Source organism: Phlebotomus papatasi, chromosome 3, assembly GCF_024763615.1.
Source record: "Phlebotomus papatasi isolate M1 chromosome 3, Ppap_2.1, whole genome shotgun sequence".
In the NCBI taxonomy this organism is placed as follows: domain Eukaryota; kingdom Metazoa; phylum Arthropoda; class Insecta; order Diptera; family Psychodidae; genus Phlebotomus; species Phlebotomus papatasi.
This window is the reverse complement of record NC_077224.1, coordinates 23880186-23902150: the sequence shown is the minus strand read 5'-3', so window position 1 is coordinate 23902150 and position 21965 is coordinate 23880186. Positions and strand designations below refer to the sequence as shown.

The window sequence follows — 21965 nt, the reverse complement described above, 5'->3', positions numbered from 1 at the left end:
GGTACCGAGAGTCCCAAAGGAGACGAAAGAGTTAAGTTAATAGTGAATCATTCTTTAAATTTTGTTTGAAATGTCCCAGATAGATCGTGTATTTCGCGTGAAAAAGTAGATACTTTGTGATTGTCTCTCCGGTGAGGTAATGTTGCCTATACCGGTAACATCTTTTGGTTTTCTATATTTCTTATTCATTTTATTTTATTTTTTTTTCAATTTCTGAGTTCTCCAATGTCCATATAAAAAAAGCATAGCCTCTATGAAAAAGATGATGTAGAATAGGCCTTGGAAGAGTTCAGGAAGGGAAAACTGCTACGGGAATCTACGCGTAAATTTGAGATGCTACTCTTCATGTCTTCAGGACAAATTATACGGAAGATCTCTGGGTTTATGGGTCATATAAACGTATTACAGTAAATATTTTTAAACTCGTTCTGTATGACGTTTTGTAATTTTCTATCCGTTACTTCGCAAAAGGTGGTCACAAACAAAGTGTCCGGTATTACACTCAAAATGGCCGGAATACTACCCAAAGCAATGTCTATATTTTTATTAATTTTAAAATATGTTAGGAACTGATTTAAAGAAAACAGAGATGATAAACTAGTTTTCTAGAAAAACTTTTCCTTTTCCCAAAAAGGAAGTAACAAGAAATTTCAATATGTATTAAAAATATTGCATTTCAAACTTAGGACTTCGGTGCTTATTTGCAACTATGCCGAAATTTGGCACACTTACCCTATAACCCACTAAAAAGTTCGTAAAAGTTCGTAGGGTAACTGTACCAAATTTCGGCATAGTTGCATGCAAGTGCCAAAGCCTTAAGTTTGAAATGCAATATTTTTTAAAACAAATTGATTTTTTTATTTAATTGTTTTTTTTAAGGAGTATTGCTTGGAACCTTGTAGATAGTTTATCAACTTTGTTTTATTTAAAATCATTCTAAATGCATTTTAAAATGAATAAAAATATAGACATAGCTTTGGTGGCATATTTCGACCTGATCGAAATATGCATTCTCATAATTCCTTGCCCTTCCGGAATTCTTCCAAAGTAATTTTAACATCATCTCATTCGTCAAAGCGACATTTTTTGTTATTTTTTTGCATTGTAAAATCTCTATAGTATTCAAAAACCATAAATTCATAGAAATTCGAGGAACAAAAAGGTGGCCGAAATTGCAAGCTGGCCGGAATTACGTACACTTACCCTCCTTTTCCACAAATTTTTCGAAATATTATCCCTTAACGAACAATTTGTGTTCTTTTACTTTGCCGAATATTCAGAAAATATTCCACAGAAGACGAAAAATTATTCCTTAAGGATTGTATTATTAAGAAACTTCTAGTAAAATATCCTCTTTAATTTAATTGCAGCATAATTATTTAGGCTGTTTCTTTGCCTTGTTTAAATTTTGTTTGTTCAAAAACGGTTAAATATATCACTTTTTTGTGAAATTAGAAATTATTGAAATCTTATCTAATAATTTTGGCAGTTTACTTTCCAACTCTGTTCTTGATAATTAAAAAGATAAGAATGTTTCTTTCAATGAGAACATACTTTCTTCATAAATGCACGAATATCGTCAATATTACAATGTAAAGCATTGAAAGTATTATGTACAAAAGTTTTTCCTTTTCAATGTTTTTTTCTTCTTTTTTATATATTCCTAAAACGTATTTTACTAAATACTCTCTCTCTCTCTCTAAGAACAATTAAATTACTATTCAAATACTCAGTCAATTATTTTTTCTTCCTTTCTTTTCTCCTATACTCATTTTTGCTCAATGAAGAATGAATTTTAAATGCTATACTTTTGTAAAAGTCACTAAATAAAATAAAATAATATAAAAAAGTCTACTTATATCACTTAAAAAGTGATTAAATTAATCATTAGACGCTAATTAAGTAAATAATTGAGAAATTTTGATTGTTTTTTTTCAATTCGTTCTCGTTGGTGTGGAGATTATGATAAGTGCCTAAGAGTTTGTTTTGCATTTATGTACAACCACAAAAAAAAAAAGATTTCTTGTGTGAGTTAACACTCATTCGCGATTTCATATCATAAGTTCACTTTGAAGATTATCACATGAGAAGCTCCTCTGCTAGGCGCTATCATCGGCCGGTGGTCAGACAAATGACGAGAATCCCGGCAATGGAGCTCGAGATCTCGCCATATTATTCACAATAATCTGACCACCATTGAGACTCATAACGCCACTGCCTTCTGGCTCTGAGTCCGTGTAACTCGAGTAATTTCTCACGGGCTTCTGTCGCTTCCAACTCTGCCTCAGTGAATCATTCACATTGGCATAGTGATTCACGAAAGAGTGCGGATCAGACCTCACACTTTCATTCTCACTCTCCGAATTCTGCCACAAAAATATTCATCACCATAAACAAATTGTTCTTTTAACAAATAAAAATATTAATGCCTTATTCCACCATTGAATAAACTCCGAAGGTTTGGAGAAAAACCAGAAAAACAAAGTTTATAAAGCGACTAAAAGGATCATGTGCTCAAACTTTCTTAAAAGCACGCTAAGGAAAATGGGGCAGAATTTACCAGGAGAATGTTATCAAGGGGTGACTCATATTGAGAAATCCTTGTCAATTGTCTGAGAAACGCTTTGTGTAACCCGAGAAACCCACTAATTTCATGGAAAAGCCCGAGAAATCAAATATTTTCATTGCAAAACCAGAGAAACTCAACAATTTCAGCGCACAAAAGAACGAGACCAAAAAATTTTCATAGCGAAACCTGCGAAACTCATTAAATTCGAAAAAAAAAAATCATCGCGAAACACGAACACTAGAAACCCAAAGATTGCATGTGGAACTTGAGAAAAATGCTAATTGCATAGCGAAACTCGAAAAATCTCAAGCTCGCATAGCGGAACCTGAGAAACTTATAATTTTCATTGAAAAATCTGACTGAGAAACCTAAAAAGATTCGCGAAACTCGAGAAACTCAACAAATGCTTTACGAAAAATCCGACAAAATCCAAAAACTGCATCGCGAAACTCAAAAAATCCAATCTAAAGCTAAATCTAAAAAAAATCTAAAAAAAAATCTAAAAATCCGCGTCGCATAACGTGAGAATAGAAAATTGCATAGTAAAACTCAAGGAACTCAACAGTTACATCATGAACACCGACAAAACCCAAATAATTGCATCACAAAACCTGAGAAACCCAAGAATTGAAACGTGAAACACAAGAAACCAAGAAATTGCATCGTGAAACTTGAAAAATCCAAAAATTAAATCGTTAATCTCGAGAATCTCAAAAATTTCATCGCAAAATCGGAAAACCCCAAAAATTGCATTTCGGAGTTCAAAAAACCCAAAAATTGCACAAAGAAACCCCAAAACGATAACAATTTCATCGAGAAAATCGAGAATTCTGAAAATTGTATCGAAAAATCTAAATGTTTCGCCAAAACCAAAAACATCAAAAAATTGCATCGTAAAACTCCAGAAACCAAAAAAAAACTCTTTTGCGAAACTCACGAAACGCAAAAATTTCAACGCGAAAATTGTAAAAAATTCCATCGATTCCCGTGTGAAACTTACAAATTGCATCACAAAACTCCATAAATTCAAAATTTCTTCGCGAAAAAACGAAAAATTTCATAGCGAAACTTCAAAATACCAACAAATGTATCGCGAAACCCACGAAACGTAAAATTTCAACGCGGAAATCGAAAAATCTAAAAAAAATGCATCGATTCCCACATGAAACAGGAAAATTGCATCACAAAACTCCAGAAACTCAAAATTGCATCGCAAAACTAAAAAAAAAGAGTAATTTCATAGCGAAACTTCAGAACCCCAACAATTGCTTCACGAAACTCACGAAAGCCAAAAATTTCAACGCGAAAACCGAAAAATCTAAGAAATTGCATCGATTCCCGCGAGAAACTAAAAAATTGCAACACAAACTCTAGAAACACAAAATTGCATCGTGAAAGTCAGAAAGACCCAAACATTTTATAGAGAAACTCCAAAACCGCAACAATTGCGTCGCGAAACTCACGAAACACAAAAATTTCAACGCGAAAACCGAAAAATCTAAAAAAAAAAAAAAATTGCATCGATTCTCACGTGAAACAGAAAAATTACTTCACAAAATTTCAGAAACCCAAAAATTGCATCGCAAAACTCAAAAAAAAAAAAAACAAAAATTGCATTAGGAAAATCCAGAACCTAAAAAAATGCATTGTGAAACTAAAGAAACCGGAAATTTTTATCAGTAAAATGGGAATAATTTGCCCCTTGGATGTTATACTTTGCCTTAAAAGCAACATTGAAAAAAAACGCGTCATCCAGAATAAATACCTCCTTCCCTATTCATTTAAATATTTAACAGTCTGATTCAAACATTTTTCACAAATTATGCGAAACATAAATTTCATTTGCTGACTATTTCTGGCTCTATCAGACCTACTTCTCAATTTTCTTTCATAATTTATATGGAGAAACATCCTTTTGACAAACTTTTTTTTTTTATTAAAAAATTTAAGGTTTCCAGAGCGGCCAAATGGATCTTATTAGAAGTTTGCCAAAAGGATATTTTTCACGATTTCGCAAAACTTGTTCATAATTCTATTGAATAATACCCTTTTGACAAACTGTAAACAAACATGTGACAAATCTTTACAAATTCTTTTTTTTTTGTCAAACAAAATTTTGTTTGCAAACAAAATATTAAGCATTTATTTGGTAAATTCACTGTCCAAAATGATCTTCTGGACTCAAAATTGACAAAACTTTTGGAAATGGGATTCAGGTTGAACTCCAATTGACAAACTTTTACAAATTGTTTTTCGTTTCAGAATTTTGCTTTTGTTTTGTTTTGTTTTTTTTTTTCAAAGTCCTTTTGCTAAAAATGTATCAAAGTTTTGTAAAATCGAAGCCAATACAAAACTTTTAGGATCTCATAAAAAGACAGACAGTCTTGCATAATTTTCCGGAAGTCACAAGTTTTCGTCTTTTAAACATAATCGGAAATAATGATATCTTAGATAGGAGAGGAGTCAATTGCTTATTTGTTCGCAAAATTAACAAACTTTCAACAAAAATAAAAATGAATTAACAAAAAATTAAGTAAATTAATGAAATTGAAAAAATAGAAAATCAAAAAGTGAAATTTATTCTTTATTTTTTGGTTTGTAAAAAGAGTAATTTTTACTTTCTTTTTCAGGTAAATTTTAGGACGAATTTACTATTTTATAATTTTATTTTTTGTATATTATTTATTAAATAATTTTTTTAATGTTAAAAAGTTCTTGCAAAGTTTCGTAAAAAATCTGAATTTGCAAATAACCAATATTTGACCTATTATTACAAACTTGTTTCTTGAAAGTTTATTGATTGCATTTTTGATTTTTCAAGATGAAACTTAAATCAGGCTGAATCGAACGTATTTATCAACCAATTTGAGCAAGTATAGATTTATTAAAAAGGTCTTGGAATCCTGGATAAATCTGAATCGGTTTCAATCGGTTGCGAACCGGTATTTAGCCGAAAAGTAATTTTTATCCGAAATTCAATTATTAGTTTTTTTTTAAACATTTTTATATCTTTTCATTTGCAAACCTGGTAAAAAATGTGTAATGTTTTTCGTTTTTATAAAACACGGATTTCCTGTAGTAACGCAAAATTTTGTACAAAACCTTCGGAATATTTGTAAAAAGTCGCATTCAATGGTGGAAAAATAGGCTAGAGGAAAAAGTTCACTTACTTGAGAATCACTAGAGCTGACTTCTGATGGCTTCTCTGTGACGCTGCTGTCATCAGGATTCTCATCATAGCACTTGAGACTCTCTTCGTCACTGTGATAGGCTACAGAAGCCGGAGAAGGCCTGGGTGGTGATTTTCCCAGGGCTGCAGCTCCAGCAGATGAATGGCCCGATTTACGGCCCAAAGTTCCAAGTGTCCGTCTTCCCAGGGTTCCCCCACTGGCCATTGTGGCCGTTCCGGACGTTATTGTACCTCCTCCAGCTCCATGGCGAGATCTATAGAGTTCCAGAGCTAACTCCTGACGATCATCAATGGACATCGCCATGGATTCCTCAAGAGTCTTCTGAGCTTCTTCTAGAAGAAAACATTCCAAATAGAAGAATATTCTCTTTTTTTTTTGTCTTTCACACAAAGTTTCAATCTAAAATAAATTGTATTTATTCATGCCACTGTATATGTTCTCTTAGAATAATTCTTCGTTAAACAATGAGTAATTAATTATCACCTCTCTGAAAAGAGCTCTCTTAGCCTTTCTTAGGAACACCTCTCCATCTGTGACTAATCACAGCGAGTTATTTAGAGTGCATACTGAGAAATTTCTATTAAACCTTGCACCTTGTTGAGTGATTTATCTTTTCTCAAGCACAGAACAATATGACACTAGAATTAATTTATCAAATTTCCACTAAATTTATCAAAGAACAAAAAACAGAACAAATAGAAGAGAAAATCCGATAAGAAAATCAAAACACAAATTGAGCAAAGAATACTTTCTACAACAATTAAAATTATAGAGTTAATAAAATTAATTACTGCTACATGAAAAATAATTTCTTTGCTTAAAATATGCATAAAACCCATGTTTTTCCTTAGCTATCAATCTCACATATCAAATTCAAAAGCCAACAAAAGAGAACAGGCAACCTCTCCAATTGTGCATGTAATTTTGATTAATAAGGCAACGCCCAAGATTTACAGATTGCAATTGTTCATTTAATCTTTCTGACCACAACAAATCTGGCGATAAAAATTTGCTAGAGCAAAAATTACAAAATTCTTTTAGAATCCCAAGGAATATTAGGGTAAGTGTGCCAAATTCCGGCCAGCTTGCAATTTCGGCCACCATTTTTGTTCCTCGAATTTCCATGAACTTTTAAATTTTACGTACTCTAGAGATTATACAACGCAAAAAAATAACAAAAAATTTAGCTTTGACAAATGAGATGACGTGAAAAAGATATTGGAAGAATTCCCGAAGGGCAAGGAACTATGAGAATGAAGGTGGCCGAAATAGGGCACCAAAGCTATGTATATATTAGGTGAGATTCTTAACAATCTCACCTACTATAATCCTAACAAAATTTCATGTCGTCCGATCGACCTCAAACTTGGCCAAAATGTGTTTCAGCACTTCCTGATCACGAATATATATGTGGCTAATTTACGTTCCCGGCCGGCCGGCCGGCCGGCCGCTCTTTGGAGCTTAATAGCTCCTAAACTAAAAAAGATATCGACTTGCGGTTTTCGGCAAAGGTTATATATCGGGTGAAAATTGCAACTTGGTGCATTGACCCCCCACCCCCCACCCCTCCTTCCGCCATTTTGAAGACCCCCTTTTTTTTGTTTTCTCAATAGCTCCGCCTCTATGGCATCGAGCGGGCTCAAATTTTAGTATGTTATAGCTGGGCCTTAGAGCTTTCCATCAATACCAAACTTAAGGTCCCTCGACCCCCCTGACCCGAGCTATAAGGGTCCAAAAACAATTTCTTAAAATGGCCATAACGCAGGTTCTAATTGTCAGAATTTAAAAAGTGAGGGCTTTTTGGAAAGCTCTCGTGAAATTCCACTTCTCCTTCTAACATCGCAAGTTCATAAAACCACCGCTAGGGGCGCTTTTTGTAAAAAGAAAATTTTTAAATCTTATAAGTTAAATAACTCAAAAATTCCATTGTGCATCGGGCTGAAATTTTAGTATGTTGTAGCCGTTAATTATACCTATCAAACAAAAAAAAACTTAAGTCGATCTAAAACCCCTGACCCGAGCTATAAGGGGTCAAAGTTCGAACATTGACCGGCCTCTATCTCCGGTTCTAACTAACATATCGACCTAAATTTTACATTTTTGGTTTCGTCTCGATGAGCACTTTCAGATGGAAGTTCAAAAAGTCACCACAGGTGGCGCTGTGATAGCGTCAAAATTCATCGAAATTTAAAGTCACTTTTCTCAAAAACGGCATTGTGCAAGTTAATGAAATTTTAGTATGTTGTAGTCCAGTCTAGGACGTTTCCAAAATGGTGCGTAAGTGCGCTGTGGTTTCAATAGAACCGGAGATATGAGGGGTCAAAGTTCACGAAATTCAAAAAATCATATCTCCGGTTCTATGTGACCGATTTTGATGAATGAGGGCTTAAACGAAAGATCTCACCAAATGCTACAACTTTCTAGAATATTTGAACTTCGTGGGACCAACACCAGGGGCGCCACAGTCGAAAAACCAATTTCAATATCACATAACCTCAATTATCTCGACTGTCGCTGAACCGATTTTGATGATTTCTTCGACATAATTGTAGAGGACATTTGTCTCTACATTTCGTCCATACGTCATTTTCCACTCAGACTACGCTATCACTCCGATTTTGCCGTTTAAGTGTGAAAAAATTGATTTTTCCCATAATAACGCTTTGAAATCACTCAGATGCCAATTTGACTGCCTCTACTCCACCAAGACACTTAAAATAGGGTTTTAAATGGAAAGTCCCACAAAAGACAACAATTCTTTAATATAGTTGAAGTTCAACAAATGACTACCTGGGGAACTCTGGATGAAAAAAACGAGTTAAGAAACAAAAAACCTGGCTTATCTTGGCTTCTGAGTAATCGATGAGATCATGTTCTATGGGAAAATTATAGAGAACATTCTGGTCTACATTTCACCCATATATCACTTTTCTGTCAGTTCATCCAAATCCTTGATATTTTGGTTTAAATACAAAATTTGTATAATTTCACGAATTTGATTCAAGATAACTGAATGGCGTCTCCCAACTTCAGCTCTAAATCGAATTTGCATGCACTCCGAGTTAGCTCACGTTAAGAATCTCACCTACATAAGCCGGTTAGGATTATCTGTCCCTTTTTATTTATTTTAAAATGTATTAAGAATGATTTTTGAGTAAATAAAGACGGTAAACTCTTTACAAGGTTCCAAGCAACACTCTTTCAGAAGAAAGAATAAAAAAATCAATTTGAATTTAAAATATTACATTTCAAACTTGAGACTTTGACGCTTGCATGCAACTATGCCAAAATTTGGCACACTTACCCTGTTAGGAATGATTCAACGGTATTTTCGTCTCAGGACGAAATGTCCGCCTCGATAATCTCTAAAACATATCCAAATATGAAAAAGAATCGCACGACGCGTTTTAGGGCAATCCCAAAAAACATGATTTTGGAGGGGAAGGGTAGGGGTGGGGGGAAAATGAGGGGTATGTTTACGCTCTTTGGGTCGACTTATGGGGGACTCCTCCGAAGGTCCTTATTCTCTATCTCTAACCGTTTGGCCTCTAGAGCTGATGACAGCCGAACGGACAGACGGACAGACAGACAAACAGCGTGACATTTCCCAGAAATCGTCTGAAACGTGAAGATTTTTTGAGAAAATTGGTCTCCGGGGGGTGGAAGGTGGAAATTTGGGGGGCTGAAAAAATCGAGGGATTATAATATACAGCTCTCTCCGTAGAGTTCGAGCAGTAAAATCAATTTTTTTTTACACTAAAACGACAAAATCAGACAGATAGCATTGTCTGAGCAAAAAATTATGTTAACTCTTTCCGGACCACAACATATCCAGCGAACGAATTTCAGTAAAACTCACTTTATTGTTGTTGGTGTCAAAAAGCAAATGGCGGACATTGGCGGGAAACGTTACTTTTGATGTCTAGATTTTTGGGGACGAGCGTACCCAAAAAGTTTGAACAAGTTTTTTGAAAATTTAAGAAAAAAATGTTTTTTCGAATTTATGCAATCTGTAATTGTTAGTTATCATACTTATTGGCCCCGAGAGGTTTTTTCTTATTCTGGTCTAGAAATATCAAAAAAGTCACAATATCTGCAAGGAAGCAGAAAATCGAAAATTCACGATTTTTGACCAAAAATATCTAAGCTCAGGAGTTAGGATCCTGCAAAAAATATCCTAGATTTGGACATCCTTATAGTTTGTAATCATCCACAAAAATCAAATTTTTATCGATTCTAAATAGTCCAAAAAAATTCTTTTCTCCATCGGTACCCAGAGTCCCAAAGGAGACGAAAGAGTTAAGACGAAATATAGATATAAATGTCCTCTACAATTATGCCGAAGTAATCATCAAGATCGGTTAAGCAGTGTTATGAAAATTGTTTTTCGACTGTGGCACCTCTAGCGTTCGTCCAATAAAGTTCAAATGTTCCAGAAAGTTGTTTAGAATTTTGACGCTATCGCTGTGCCACCTGTGTTGACTTTTTGAGACAAAACCAAAAACCCAAAATTTAGCTCAAAATGTTAATTAGAACCGGAGATAGAGGCCGGTCAATATTCGAACTTTGACCCCTTATAGCTCGGGTCAGGGGTTATGGATCGACTTAAGTATTTTTTTTGTTTGATAGGTATAATCAGCGGCTACAACATACTAAAATTTCAGCCCGATTGCACAAAGGAATTTTTGAGTTATGTAACATAGTAAATTGAAAAATCTTCCTTTTAAAATTAGCGCCCCTAGCGGTAGTTTTATGAATTTGCGTTGTCTGAAGGGGAAGTGGCTTTTCATGAGAGCTTTCCAAAACGCCCTCACTTTTTAAATTCTGACAATTAGAACCGGAGTTATGGCCATTTTAAGACATTTTTTTGGACACTTATAGCTAAGGTCAGGGGGGTCGGGGGACCTTAAGTTTGGTATTACTCAAAAGCCGTAAGACCTAGCTATAACATACTAAAATTTCAGCTCGATCGATGCCACAGGGGCGGAGCTATTGAGAAAACAAAAAAAGGGGCGTATTCAAAATGACGGAAGGAGGGGTGGGGGGTGGGGGGTCAATGCACCAAGTTGCAATTTTCACCCAATATATAACCTTTGTCGAAAACCGCAAGTCGATATCTCGTTTAGTTTAGGAGCTATTAAGCTCCAAAGAGCGGCCGGACGGACGGACGGACGGGAACGGTTTTCAGCCATCCATATATTCGTGATCAGGAAGTGGCCAAACACATTCTGGCAAAGTTAGAGGCCGATCGGAGGACATGAAATTTTGTTAGGATTATACTAGGTGAAATTGTTAAAAATCTCACCTAATATTCACCTAGGCTACCTCCAAAACATATTTAAGAATGAAAAATATTCTAGGAGCCGTTCTTGAAATAAACCATAAAACATGGTTTGAAGGGGGTAGAAGAGGATGTGGGAAAAATGAAAAAAGTCTGTCCCAGATAATGTTGATTTACAGGGGGGGGGGGGTCGTCGAAAATCGGAACTCGATATCTCTCACCGTTTGGCCTCTAGCCGAGTCACAAGCTTTCGAACAAAGAAAACGATTTTTGAAAAATATTCCAGAAAGATAAATCAATTACAATTACAGGTACTTTATCGATTCATTACCGATTGATAACGATGCAATCGATTTGGAAATTTCGAAGCTTTTTAAAAAAAATCTAAATTTGCCCAAACGGTGGAGAAATAGGCCCTGCAGAATGATTTAACTTAACCTTTGAAAATTCGATATCGAAAATTTATTCGATCATCGAAATAACGGGAAAAAATATGGTTTCGGAAAAGAAGGACCGTAGTGAGGACATAATGAAATGCCTAAAACAAACGTTCATTTATGATGGGGGGCGGGGGTTACCGAAAACCGGAATTCTATATTTCCGATCGTTTAAACTCCAGTCCGATGACAAGTTGAAAGAAACTGGATATTTCTCCCTCCTTGCATTCGAGCCGTAAAATATCGAATAAATATGTAAATATTTTCTCCTTTGCATAAACATTTCCCTTACAAAAATTTATATCAGAAAAGTATTTATCAAAGGAGAATATTCTTCGGAAATCAGTGCATTAACAAAGCAATATTTTATGATCCTGTCAATATCCTTAATATCCTGAACTTTGCAACTATTTTCACGTAACTTTTTGCCCAGGAAAGAAAAAAAAACAAGTTGATAAAACTTGAGAAAATGTGATACTCACGTTTGTACTTGTAACTCTTGCTCTTGACACAGAGTACAGCAATAACCATTATAATGATGACGATGGAAGTAGCTGCCAGAGCAACCATAAACCATGTTTGTCGATAGAAAGGTTTCTGCTGGAGATATCCATATTCCAGATACAGCTTCGAAGGCGTTAGAATGGCATCTTTGGAGTAGGCAGGATAGGAAATGCCGTATTTGTTGTAGGCAATCACCCTGAAAGTGTAGGCTGTAGAAGGAAGCAAACTCTGGTAGCTAACTGTAAATTCCTGTAGAGTTCCACTTGTTGTGCGTGTCACAGTTTCCCATCGTTGGTCATCTGCGAGAATTATTATTTTACAATGAAATGTACAAAAAATCTCACTAAGTTTAAACATTCAACAGCGACAATCACAGTTCCACATTTTGTTATAAAACTTCAAATGAGCGTAACTGTTTCTTTTTCAAAATTCTTCACTTTCCAAGAGAATAGCACTAGATTTCCAAAGTAAAATCCATGAAAAAACTTTAGACAACGCCTCTATCAAAATTCAAAGTCAATTAAAGATGATATTTTAAAATTTTAAGTTAATTACGAAAAGGTACGAAAATTTATCCCAAGAGAACCACAAATATAAATTTAACCTTGATAGTAAACTACAAGCTGTTTTCTATAAAGAAAAAATAAGCCACGCCCCTAACAGAATGCACATGAGAAACAAAGGCATTGAAAATTTAATGGATGTCCTTTGACAATTCCTATATGGTCTAATGCTTCTAGTAATCTTAGAGAACACCAAATAAGAATTGGATGCCTTAGGTAAGGTAAATGCGAACAAGTGGGCGGGGCTTCAACACTGAGAACAAATGGGGGTGCGATTAACCTTTTTTCCTCATAATTTTAACACTTTTTAGGTGTAAAAATATATCAACATTTTTTAATGTTAATTTCACACCTTTTTAAGGGTAAAATTAACATGAAAAAGGGTAATTTTAACCCCTAATTGTACCTAAAAAGTATAATATTTACACCGATTTCGGATCAATACTGCAGGGTAAAATAAACATTTCCGGAATGTTATTTTAACATTTTCGGATTTCTCTCAGTGAACAAGTCACAATTGATAAGAAAATAAAAAAATAAATCAGGGGTGGAATGAAAGCTTTTCGACACTATCGAATTGATAGTATCGATAAATCTATATCTGTTAGATTAAGTGAATATCGATATTTTACGCATTATTGGGCCATTCATTGTGACATTCTGAAAAAAATGTGACTGTAGATAAATATCCATATTAATTACAGGAAGTCCTGCTACCGCTAAATTTTTTCAGAATCGACAGTCGATAGTATCGAAAATAATTTATCATGTCACTCCAGGTATCTTAAAAATTACAGAGAGATTAATAAGAATTTGCTTTACACTATATCAGGAATATTTTCTGAGTTAGTTCTATAAATAGATATTTAGGCCACGCCTCTTACAAGAATCAAAGCCAATTAAAGCTTATTTGTCGTAATTTCAAAGTGTAAAAAATAAATACTGTAATACTGCCAGAGAAAACAATAAGCCTCAATTCAATCATAGGGAGAACTTGAAGAGACCCTTGTACTGACAAAAAATAGGCCACGCCCCTATTAAGTCGGTTATGAAGAACGCAAAGTGTAAATTTTACTTGAATTCCGAATGCTTCCAAGACTTACGAGACACGAGATAACAAATAATGTACTTTGGTGGGATCAATGTAAATGGGCGAAGTTTCAAGGTGTTTCTACTGACATAAAAATAGGCCACGCCCCTATTAAGTCGAATTATTATGAAGAACGAAAATAGTATAAATTTTATTTGGATTACGAATGCTTCCAACAGTCTTACGAAACACCATCAGTTAATAATTATGTACTTTGGGTAGAGCCAATGCAAATGGGCGAAGTTTTAGGTATACAACAATAAGGGAAAAAAGTAATGTAACCAGTAAAAAAATTACAATTTAAAATTATCAAAAATGCATATCTTTTTGGAAAGGTAAATTAAGCTAATTCAAAACCTGCTCCTAATGGAGATTTTTCTCTATTCCAAATGGAAACGTAATTGTTTTCACACAATGGACTTCACAATGGGCGTGGCATAATATTTGTTCCTCTATTTGGTCCTTTACGTCTATAATTTAATATTTAAAAAATGTTTACAACACCGATTATTTTCATCATTTTTAAAAAAAAAAGATAATTTTTGGAACACTCAAAAATATGTTAATGATACTGTTAGAGGCGTGGCTTAATTATTCAGGGGCGTGGAAACTATTGCTTCACTCACAATTAGATTTGCTGGTATGTACTCATCAGGGAGTGCTATAATTTCTCTCCTACACCATTTAAAATACGGATAAAAACTTATTTAGCCATAACTCCTGAAGAGGGAGTTACTTAGTCAGACTGAGGAAGTTCAAATTAAAAAACAAAGTTACGCTCATCTAAAGAGGTCCCCACATTTTTTTTTGACCTCTCTTGCAAGCAACACAACACCAAGAATACTCACAATTGTACAAATTCTCATTGTCTGTGATTTGTCGATAGTAAATAATTTTTTTTTGTACGCGCAATACAAAGGAAGAAATAATTGGAGCATGGAAATAGCATTGAAAAAAGAGAGAGAGAATAACTTTTATTATTGGATTTCGGGATGAGTGATTAGTCGTAAAAAACACTCACCTCGCTTCTTGCTCTCGATGTAGTACCCAAGAATTGGTCCCTTCCCACTCGGTCCATTAATCCAATGCATATCCACGCTCGATACCGTTTTCGACAGGACTAACTCTTTGAGAGTGGCAGGGGAACCTTCCTGTGGTCCAGTCGTTACATTTCCACTGGCTGGAGGTCCATAATCGATAGTTTGGGCACGCACGGCAAATGTATATGTCACCTCCTCCTCCAGATTCTGCACCAAAAGATTCGTTCCAGTGACCTTCTGCTTCACCTGTTTGCTGAATTCTGAACGAAAAGATATCACGACGAAAGGTATTTCTTATTAACCCTTTGAAACCTAAATCGTATTAACACTAAATTTGCTCGTTTAATTGAAAAAAAAAAACAGTTTTAAGGTCCGAAGAAATGTCCAACCTTATCAGATCAGGCTTAAACTTTGTATGCATATGTTCTGACACTCAAAGGTCACGAATATTACTCACGTGTGCTAAGAATCAATTTTCCCGAGCATCCGTTTTAACGTAGTAGGAGAAGACTTTCAGACTTCGCACACACTGGCTTTGAACACTTTATATTAGGTGAAATTCTTAACAATCTCACCTAATATAATCCTAACAAAATCCCATGTCCTCCGATCGGTCCCAAACTTTGCTAAAATGTGTTTTGTTTGGTCACTTCCTGATCATGAATATATGGATGGCAAAAATCGTTCCCGTCTCCGTCCGTCCATCCGTTCGGTCTTTGGAGCTTAATAGCTCATAAAGTAAAAGAGATATCGACTTGCGGTTTTCGGCAAAGGCTATATATCGTATGAAAATTGCAACTTGGTGCATTGAGCCCCCACCCTCCTTAAGCCATTTTGAAAACCCCCCTTTTTTGTTTCTCAATGGCTCCGGGCTCAAATTTTAGTATGTTATAGCTGGGTCTTACGGCTTTTGAGCAATACCAAACTTAAGGTCCCTCGACCCCCCTGACCCGATCTATAAGGGTCCAAACAAAGTCCTAAAATGGCCATAACTCCGGTTCTAATTTTCAGAATTTATAAAGTGAGGGCGTATTGGAAAGCTCTCGCGAAATGCCACTTCCCCTTCTAACATCGCAAGTTCGTAAAACCGCCGCTAGGGGAGCTATTATTAAAAGGAAAAATTTTCAATTTTCTATGTTAAGTAACTCAAAAATTCCTTTGTGCATCGGGCTGTAATTTTAGTATGTTGTAGCCGCTGGTTATATCCATCAAACAAAAAAATACTTAAGTCGATCCATAACCCCTGACCCGAGCTATAAGGGGTCAAAGTTCGAATATTGACCGGCCTCTATCTCCGGTTCTAATTAACATAGCGACCTAAATTTTACCGTTTGGTTTCGTTTCGATGAGCACTTTCAGATGGAAGTTCAAAAATTCACCACAGGTGGCGCTGCGATAGCGTCAAAATTCATCGAAATTCAAACTAATTTTTCTCAAAAACGGCATTGTGCAAGTTAATGAAATTTTAGAGTGTTGTAGTTCAGTCTAGGACGTTTCCAAAATGGTGCGTGAGTGCGCTGTGGTTTCAATAGAACCGGAGATATGAGGGGTCAAAGTTCACGAAATTCAAAAAAACATATCTCCGGTTCTATTTGACCGATTCTGTTGAATGAGGGCTAAAATAAAAGATATCACAAAATGCTACAACTTTCTAAAACATTTGAACTTCGTAGGACGAACACCGGGAGCGCCACAGTCGAGAAACCAATTTCAATATCACATAACCTCAATTATCTTGAAAGGTTCTTAACCGAATTTGCTGAACTGGAGTCGGAAATTCCATTGGAATCATAGCTCTCCATGGAATTTCAAGTACGATGCACTGGAATTCCAGCGTTGCATTCCGCGGAGCATTTATAGGGAAACTCATACGTGAAACGTCCGCGGGATAAGCTGGAGAAATCGTATGGAAATTTCCACTATATTTCCATAGGGTTTTCCATGGTTTTTTCCACTTTTTTTTCTCGAATGTCAAACAAATAAAATGGTGTTGCGACAACATAGATAATTTGTTTCCAAACCTTTCGCAAATATTTTTAGTGATTTATGTGGCAATTATAATATAATTAATTATGCGACACTGCATTTCGTGTAGATAATAGTGAAGTGATTAAATTAAATAGATCGCCAACCTAAAATAATACTGTTTTATGTCATTTAATATATATTTTAGGAAAAATTATTTTTTTTTATAAAATATTTTTTTATTGCATAAAGTGTTAATTCTTTATTGCTGGTTTAGTAAAACATACTATAGTCCTCGTAATCTTTGCTATTTTTTTAATATTCGGAAGTAAAAGTACATGAGGTGCATGTGACAGCTTCATTTTTTCTCCATTTTATTTAGGTGGAAAAATACACATAAATTCCACAAATATTCCATGGATATATTCCACAGAAAAAATCCAGTATAAATCCATGAAATTTTCCTTGGAACCTATTATGGAAAATTCCTATGGAATTTTTCAAGGAAAAATACTGGAAAATTCCGAGGAATTATTCGCTTGTTACTCCTATTCCGCTTTCTTTTGCTATGAGGATTCTTTCTCTTTTTGCTTAATTTTTGCTATTTTTCTATGATTCTTTTCTCTTTCGCTCATTCTTTATTTCATGTAATTCTTTTTCTTTTCTTCTTATCACTATTTTCAAGTTTTTTTCTTTGTCAAACAAAGTAAGAGGGGCGGAAATTTATTATTTTTTTTTAATATAGGGAAATGAAAATATGAGATACATGTGGCAGCTTCATTTGTTCTCCATTTTCTTTGGTGGAAAAATCCACGTGATTTTCCTAGGAAATATTCCACACAAAAAATCCACAATAAATCCATGGGAATTTCCTTGGAAATATACCATGGACAATTTCGGTAGAATTTATCAAGGAAAAATACTGGAAAATTCAGAGGAACTTTTCCTTGTGATCCCTTATTCCGCTTTCTTTTGCTATGCGGCACCCACACGGCAGTGTGATTATTCGATTAATCGGGACTTTGGCTAAATGCTCCAAAGTGTTGTAGAACTTTACGAGACATTTCCAAATCGTCCAAAATGTTCAAATTCTGGCAATTTGAACCCGAACTAGGGTAAGTGTACCAAATTCCGACCAGCTTGCAATTCCGGCCACATTTTTTGTTCTTCAAATTTCCAACACAAAAATAGAGCGCTTGTGGTCAACGGACGATACGGACGATACTTACAACAATTGCCGCGAGAGGGCAATTGGGACAGACGAAGACGGACGAACAACGAAGGACCGACAGACTTGAACTGGACGCCGAAGTAAGTGGACGCCGAAGTAAGTGGACGTAGAAAAACGTAAAAAAGCCGTTCTGAGTGTTTTAGTTCGAATTGAAATGGAGTCTACACGCTAGATAATTTTCGGCCAGTAAACTGTGTATAAGGGACAGTAAAACACGGTATTGACCTTTAGCTCCTTTTTCCTTTTAATTTCTCAAGCTGACGCGACGTTTCGGAAGGGTTTTCCTCCTTCTTCAGGTATATATATTCTTCACAAAAATCGTTACACTGAGCACAATTCGGACTTTGCACGAGAGACAATTTCTCCATCAACGTCCAACAAAGAAAAATAGAGCGGGTATCATATTCATGATCTCTGACTGTCAAAACGTACATACAAACTTTGGACAAGATGACAAGGTCAGGTCTCGGACTGCAGAAGCTGTGATCGTAAAGAATCTCGGCTAATGAGCTGAAAAGTCAGAAAACACAATCAAAATAAAAATCTACTCACTATCATTCTCTTCCGTGGTCTCATAAGTCACAATGTAGCCGAGGATTTCCCCATTCCTCTTCTTCGGCGGATCCCAAGTCACCTTGAGACTCTGCATTGTGATATCAGTGAACTTCAAATTGATCGGTGGTCCGGGAAGTCCTTGGAGAGTTTTGACTGTAATGGGAGTGGAACGTGGACCATCTCCAGCCGGATTGAAGGCCAGAATCTGAACCCTGTACTCCGTATACTTGTCCAGGAAAACCAAACTGTGAGCCGTTGTTGAAGCTGGGACAACTTCAATTTCCTCCTCATGCTTCCGACCTTCTTCTAGCTCCTGCGGCGATTCCGTTACAAGATAGAAGATCTTGTAGCCAAGCAAATCGCCATTCTGGAGACCTTGCTGAGGTGCTTTCCACCTCAGTCGAACTTCCGTTGATGACACTGGAGCTCCCTCAACTCCCCTTGGTTCCCCTGTTGGCACAGCTTCTCCTACATAGACTGCAACTGGGGGTGATGGAGGTCCAGTTCCTTGTGAATTGAACGGCATCACTACAATTTCGTAATTTCTATCCTGCGTCAGATCACTCAGAATAACGCTCTCAGACGTAATCCCCATAACATCCTGCTTTGGAGTGGCCTGCAGTGCTGTTGGGAAGTCAGAAATCGGTTGGAAGATAACACGGTACCCTCCAGTAACCGAATCTCCATTCCACTGCGATTTAGGCAACTGACTCCAATGAACACGGACACTAGTAATCGTGATGGGAACAACCCTAACCCCAGATACTCCCTTAGCCGGAGCAGCAGGAAGGGTCCGAACCTCAATGCTCTCCTTGCTGAAGGTCGAAGGGCCTAGATCATTGGTAGCCTGAATTCTGAACTGATAAGTCGTATACGGCTTTAGATTTGTCGCTGTATATGACGTCACAGTTGGATCAACTCGTTCTGGGAGGGAGGTCCATGGTCCCTCATTCTCCCTCAACTGAACCGTGTAATACCTCAATGGGGCAAAACCATCACGACCAGGAGTCCAGCTGAATGTGATTTGATGCGCTTGGACTTGACTTCGCGAGATCTGAGGCACAGAAGGAGGTTGCGGTTTCTCCCTGTTGTTCGTTGTATACACAAGAACTGCAGCCGTTTTACCCCAACCTAACCGAGTCTGAGCTGTAGCACTGAAGATATAATATCGTTCGGCAAGAAGTTGAGTAGCTCTATAAGGAAAATATTCTAGTTAATATGGAAAAATCTGATTACCAGGAGCCAACGATGGAAGATTTGGAGTCGAAGAAGAGTCGAAAAAGAAGAGGGAGGAAGCAAACCCTTACCTGAAAGTTCGGTCAGATGGCGGAAACTCTCGGCTAAAGTTGAGATTGACAGATCCATTTAGGGAATACGTTACACGATAGGCAAGGATTTCCCCATTCGGTTCATCCGGAACGTCCCAAATGATCCTTGCCGTGCTGAACGAGACATCTGGGAACGAGACATTTGACGGAGCTCCTGGAGTATCTTCAAAGGTCTGAACTCTATTCGGTGGAACACTGAGTTCACCGTCTCCCAGACGTGTATATGCCAGAACCTGAATGTGATACACCACGTACTTCTTCAATTCCGTTAGGGTCGTGGTGAAAGTTGAATTACTGGGAATGGTCTTGAACAGGACTGGACCTCGTCCAGCAGCACCGTAGAAGACTTTGTACCCATCAATCTGACCATTCTGATGTTCTTTCGGCACCTCTGACCACCTCACAACGATTGTCGTTGACGACGTTGCGTTGGCATCAACTTCTAGTGGTCCCATAGAAGGAACTGCTTCTCGGGTCCTTTCAATAGCCTTAGGACTGTCCCTAGATGATCCGACGTCGTTGCAAGCATTCATGGTGACTTCATAGATCGTCCATTCTTCTAGATTGTCCAAAACATGGCTATTGGCCGTGTGATCTTCAATCAAGGCGCTTAGAGCTGGTGCTTTTGATTCTGTACTCTTGTATGTGATGTTGTAGCCTCGTGGGTTTCCGAACCATTCCGTCTGTTGCAGAGGAATCCACCGAACACGCAATTCCGTAGCACTCATAGCTCTCACCGTCACATTAAACGGCGGATGCATCGGCCTCGCTTGAATAGTCTGAAAATCTTTAGTAGGTTCTGAAGGATCAGATGGGCCAACCACATTCGTCGCGACAAGTCTCAACCGATAGGGAGTGAAGGGTACAAGATTCGTAACAGTTAGAGTTGACGCTTCAGGATCCGATATTTCGTACACCGTAAACCATGTCATATTCCTAGCCGTTTGTGCTTCAACTGTCCACTTCGTTATGGAAGAGTTCCCATCGAAGCCCGGTGTGAACTGGAGAACCACCGAGAAGGCTTCAATGTTGGACAGAGCCAGTTGTGTGGGCGGATGCGGAAGAACCGGCTCCACACCAGATTGCATTGTAGCCGTCCGGGGAACTCCAGCTCCCACCGCTGTCCAGGCCGTCACTTCAAACCAATAATGTGTCGTCGCTTGAAGATCCTGTACTCTGAGACTCATTTGATCAGACGTCAAATTGGACACTTTTAGCGTATCCGGACGATCTTTTATCTGATACCGAACTTGATATCCCAGAAGAAGTCCATTGATATTCTTTGGAGGATGCCATGAAACTTTAACAGCTCGATCTGATACATCATCAAACTGTAACGATGCAACTTCATCCGGAACATCTTCACTTGTTTTCACATAGACAAACTCACTTCGAACCCCATCTCCAGGATCAGTGAAACACAAAACCGTGATATTGTACTCAGTAAACTTCTCCAGACCCGTCATCACAGCTTCCTGTTCAGCGAGCGGATCGAGCAAACTAGGCGGAACTGTAATCATCTTTGCTTCAATCTCATGCTCCTCTCCGTCGTAGATACCATACTGCCAGGCCTGGAGTTTGTATCCTTGATTGATTCCATTGATCTGCTGCGGATTCGGAGGTTTCCATCTAACTCTGACACTTGTGGAATTTACCGCGAAGGCCCTAACTTTTGTAGGCGGAGCCTCCGGAACTCCTTCCTTCGTTTTTATTTTAGCACCATCTGTATACACCCCAACGCCCATATTGTTGTACGCCGCGATTTGTATCACATAGTCCTTCCATGTAATCAGCTCCTGGATGAGATAGTTCCTCTGAGCCTCGTTTGTGATATTCTGATAAGTCCATGGACTATCATTGTACCCATACAGCCTATACCTAATGATGTAACCTAGTATCTGACCATTTCTATGCTCCTCGAGCGGTGGCTGCCACTGAGTTATTATCTCAGATGACGACCTAGCCGAACCCACAAATCCAACCGGAGGACCAGAAGGAGACTCCTGGGGCAGGTTAATAACATTGCTTGATTCCGATGGAGAACCCTCCCCTACACTATTCACTGCACTAACGCGAAACTGATAAGCAGTAGCTGCTTTCAAATTCGTCAATAGCACCCATCTCTGCTGAGACGACACATTGCTGAGTTCAGTCACCCAATTGAGCAGAGGATCTGGGATGGGACCTGGAATTTCTAGCATTAATAGACAT

General features: G+C 37.2%; 1 protein-coding gene across 4 annotated transcripts in view; it reads right to left on the bottom strand.

The window, feature by feature from the left end:
- Positions 1-59: 59 nt before the first annotated feature.
- Positions 60-21965, bottom strand: part of LOC129808264 (protein sidekick) — a 105815-nt gene continuing 83909 nt past the window's right edge. Inside the window, exons 8-14 of one of the 4 annotated variants that reach the window (XM_055858096.1) lie at positions 19734-21948; positions 18424-19619; positions 14657-14935; positions 14484-14504; positions 11961-12281; positions 5740-6092; positions 60-2366 (exon numbers count right to left, since the gene is read on the bottom strand). In XM_055858096.1, the coding sequence (XP_055714071.1) occupies positions 2124-2366; positions 5740-6092; positions 11961-12281; positions 14484-14504; positions 14657-14935; positions 18424-19619; positions 19734-21948 (4628 nt within the window). In that variant the 3' untranslated portion in view covers positions 60-2123. The remainder of the gene's footprint in view (positions 2367-5739; positions 6093-11960; positions 12282-14483; positions 14505-14656; positions 14936-18423; positions 19620-19733; positions 21949-21965) is intronic. The other 3 variants (XM_055858097.1, XM_055858098.1, XM_055858099.1) reach the window with 3 other exon arrangements.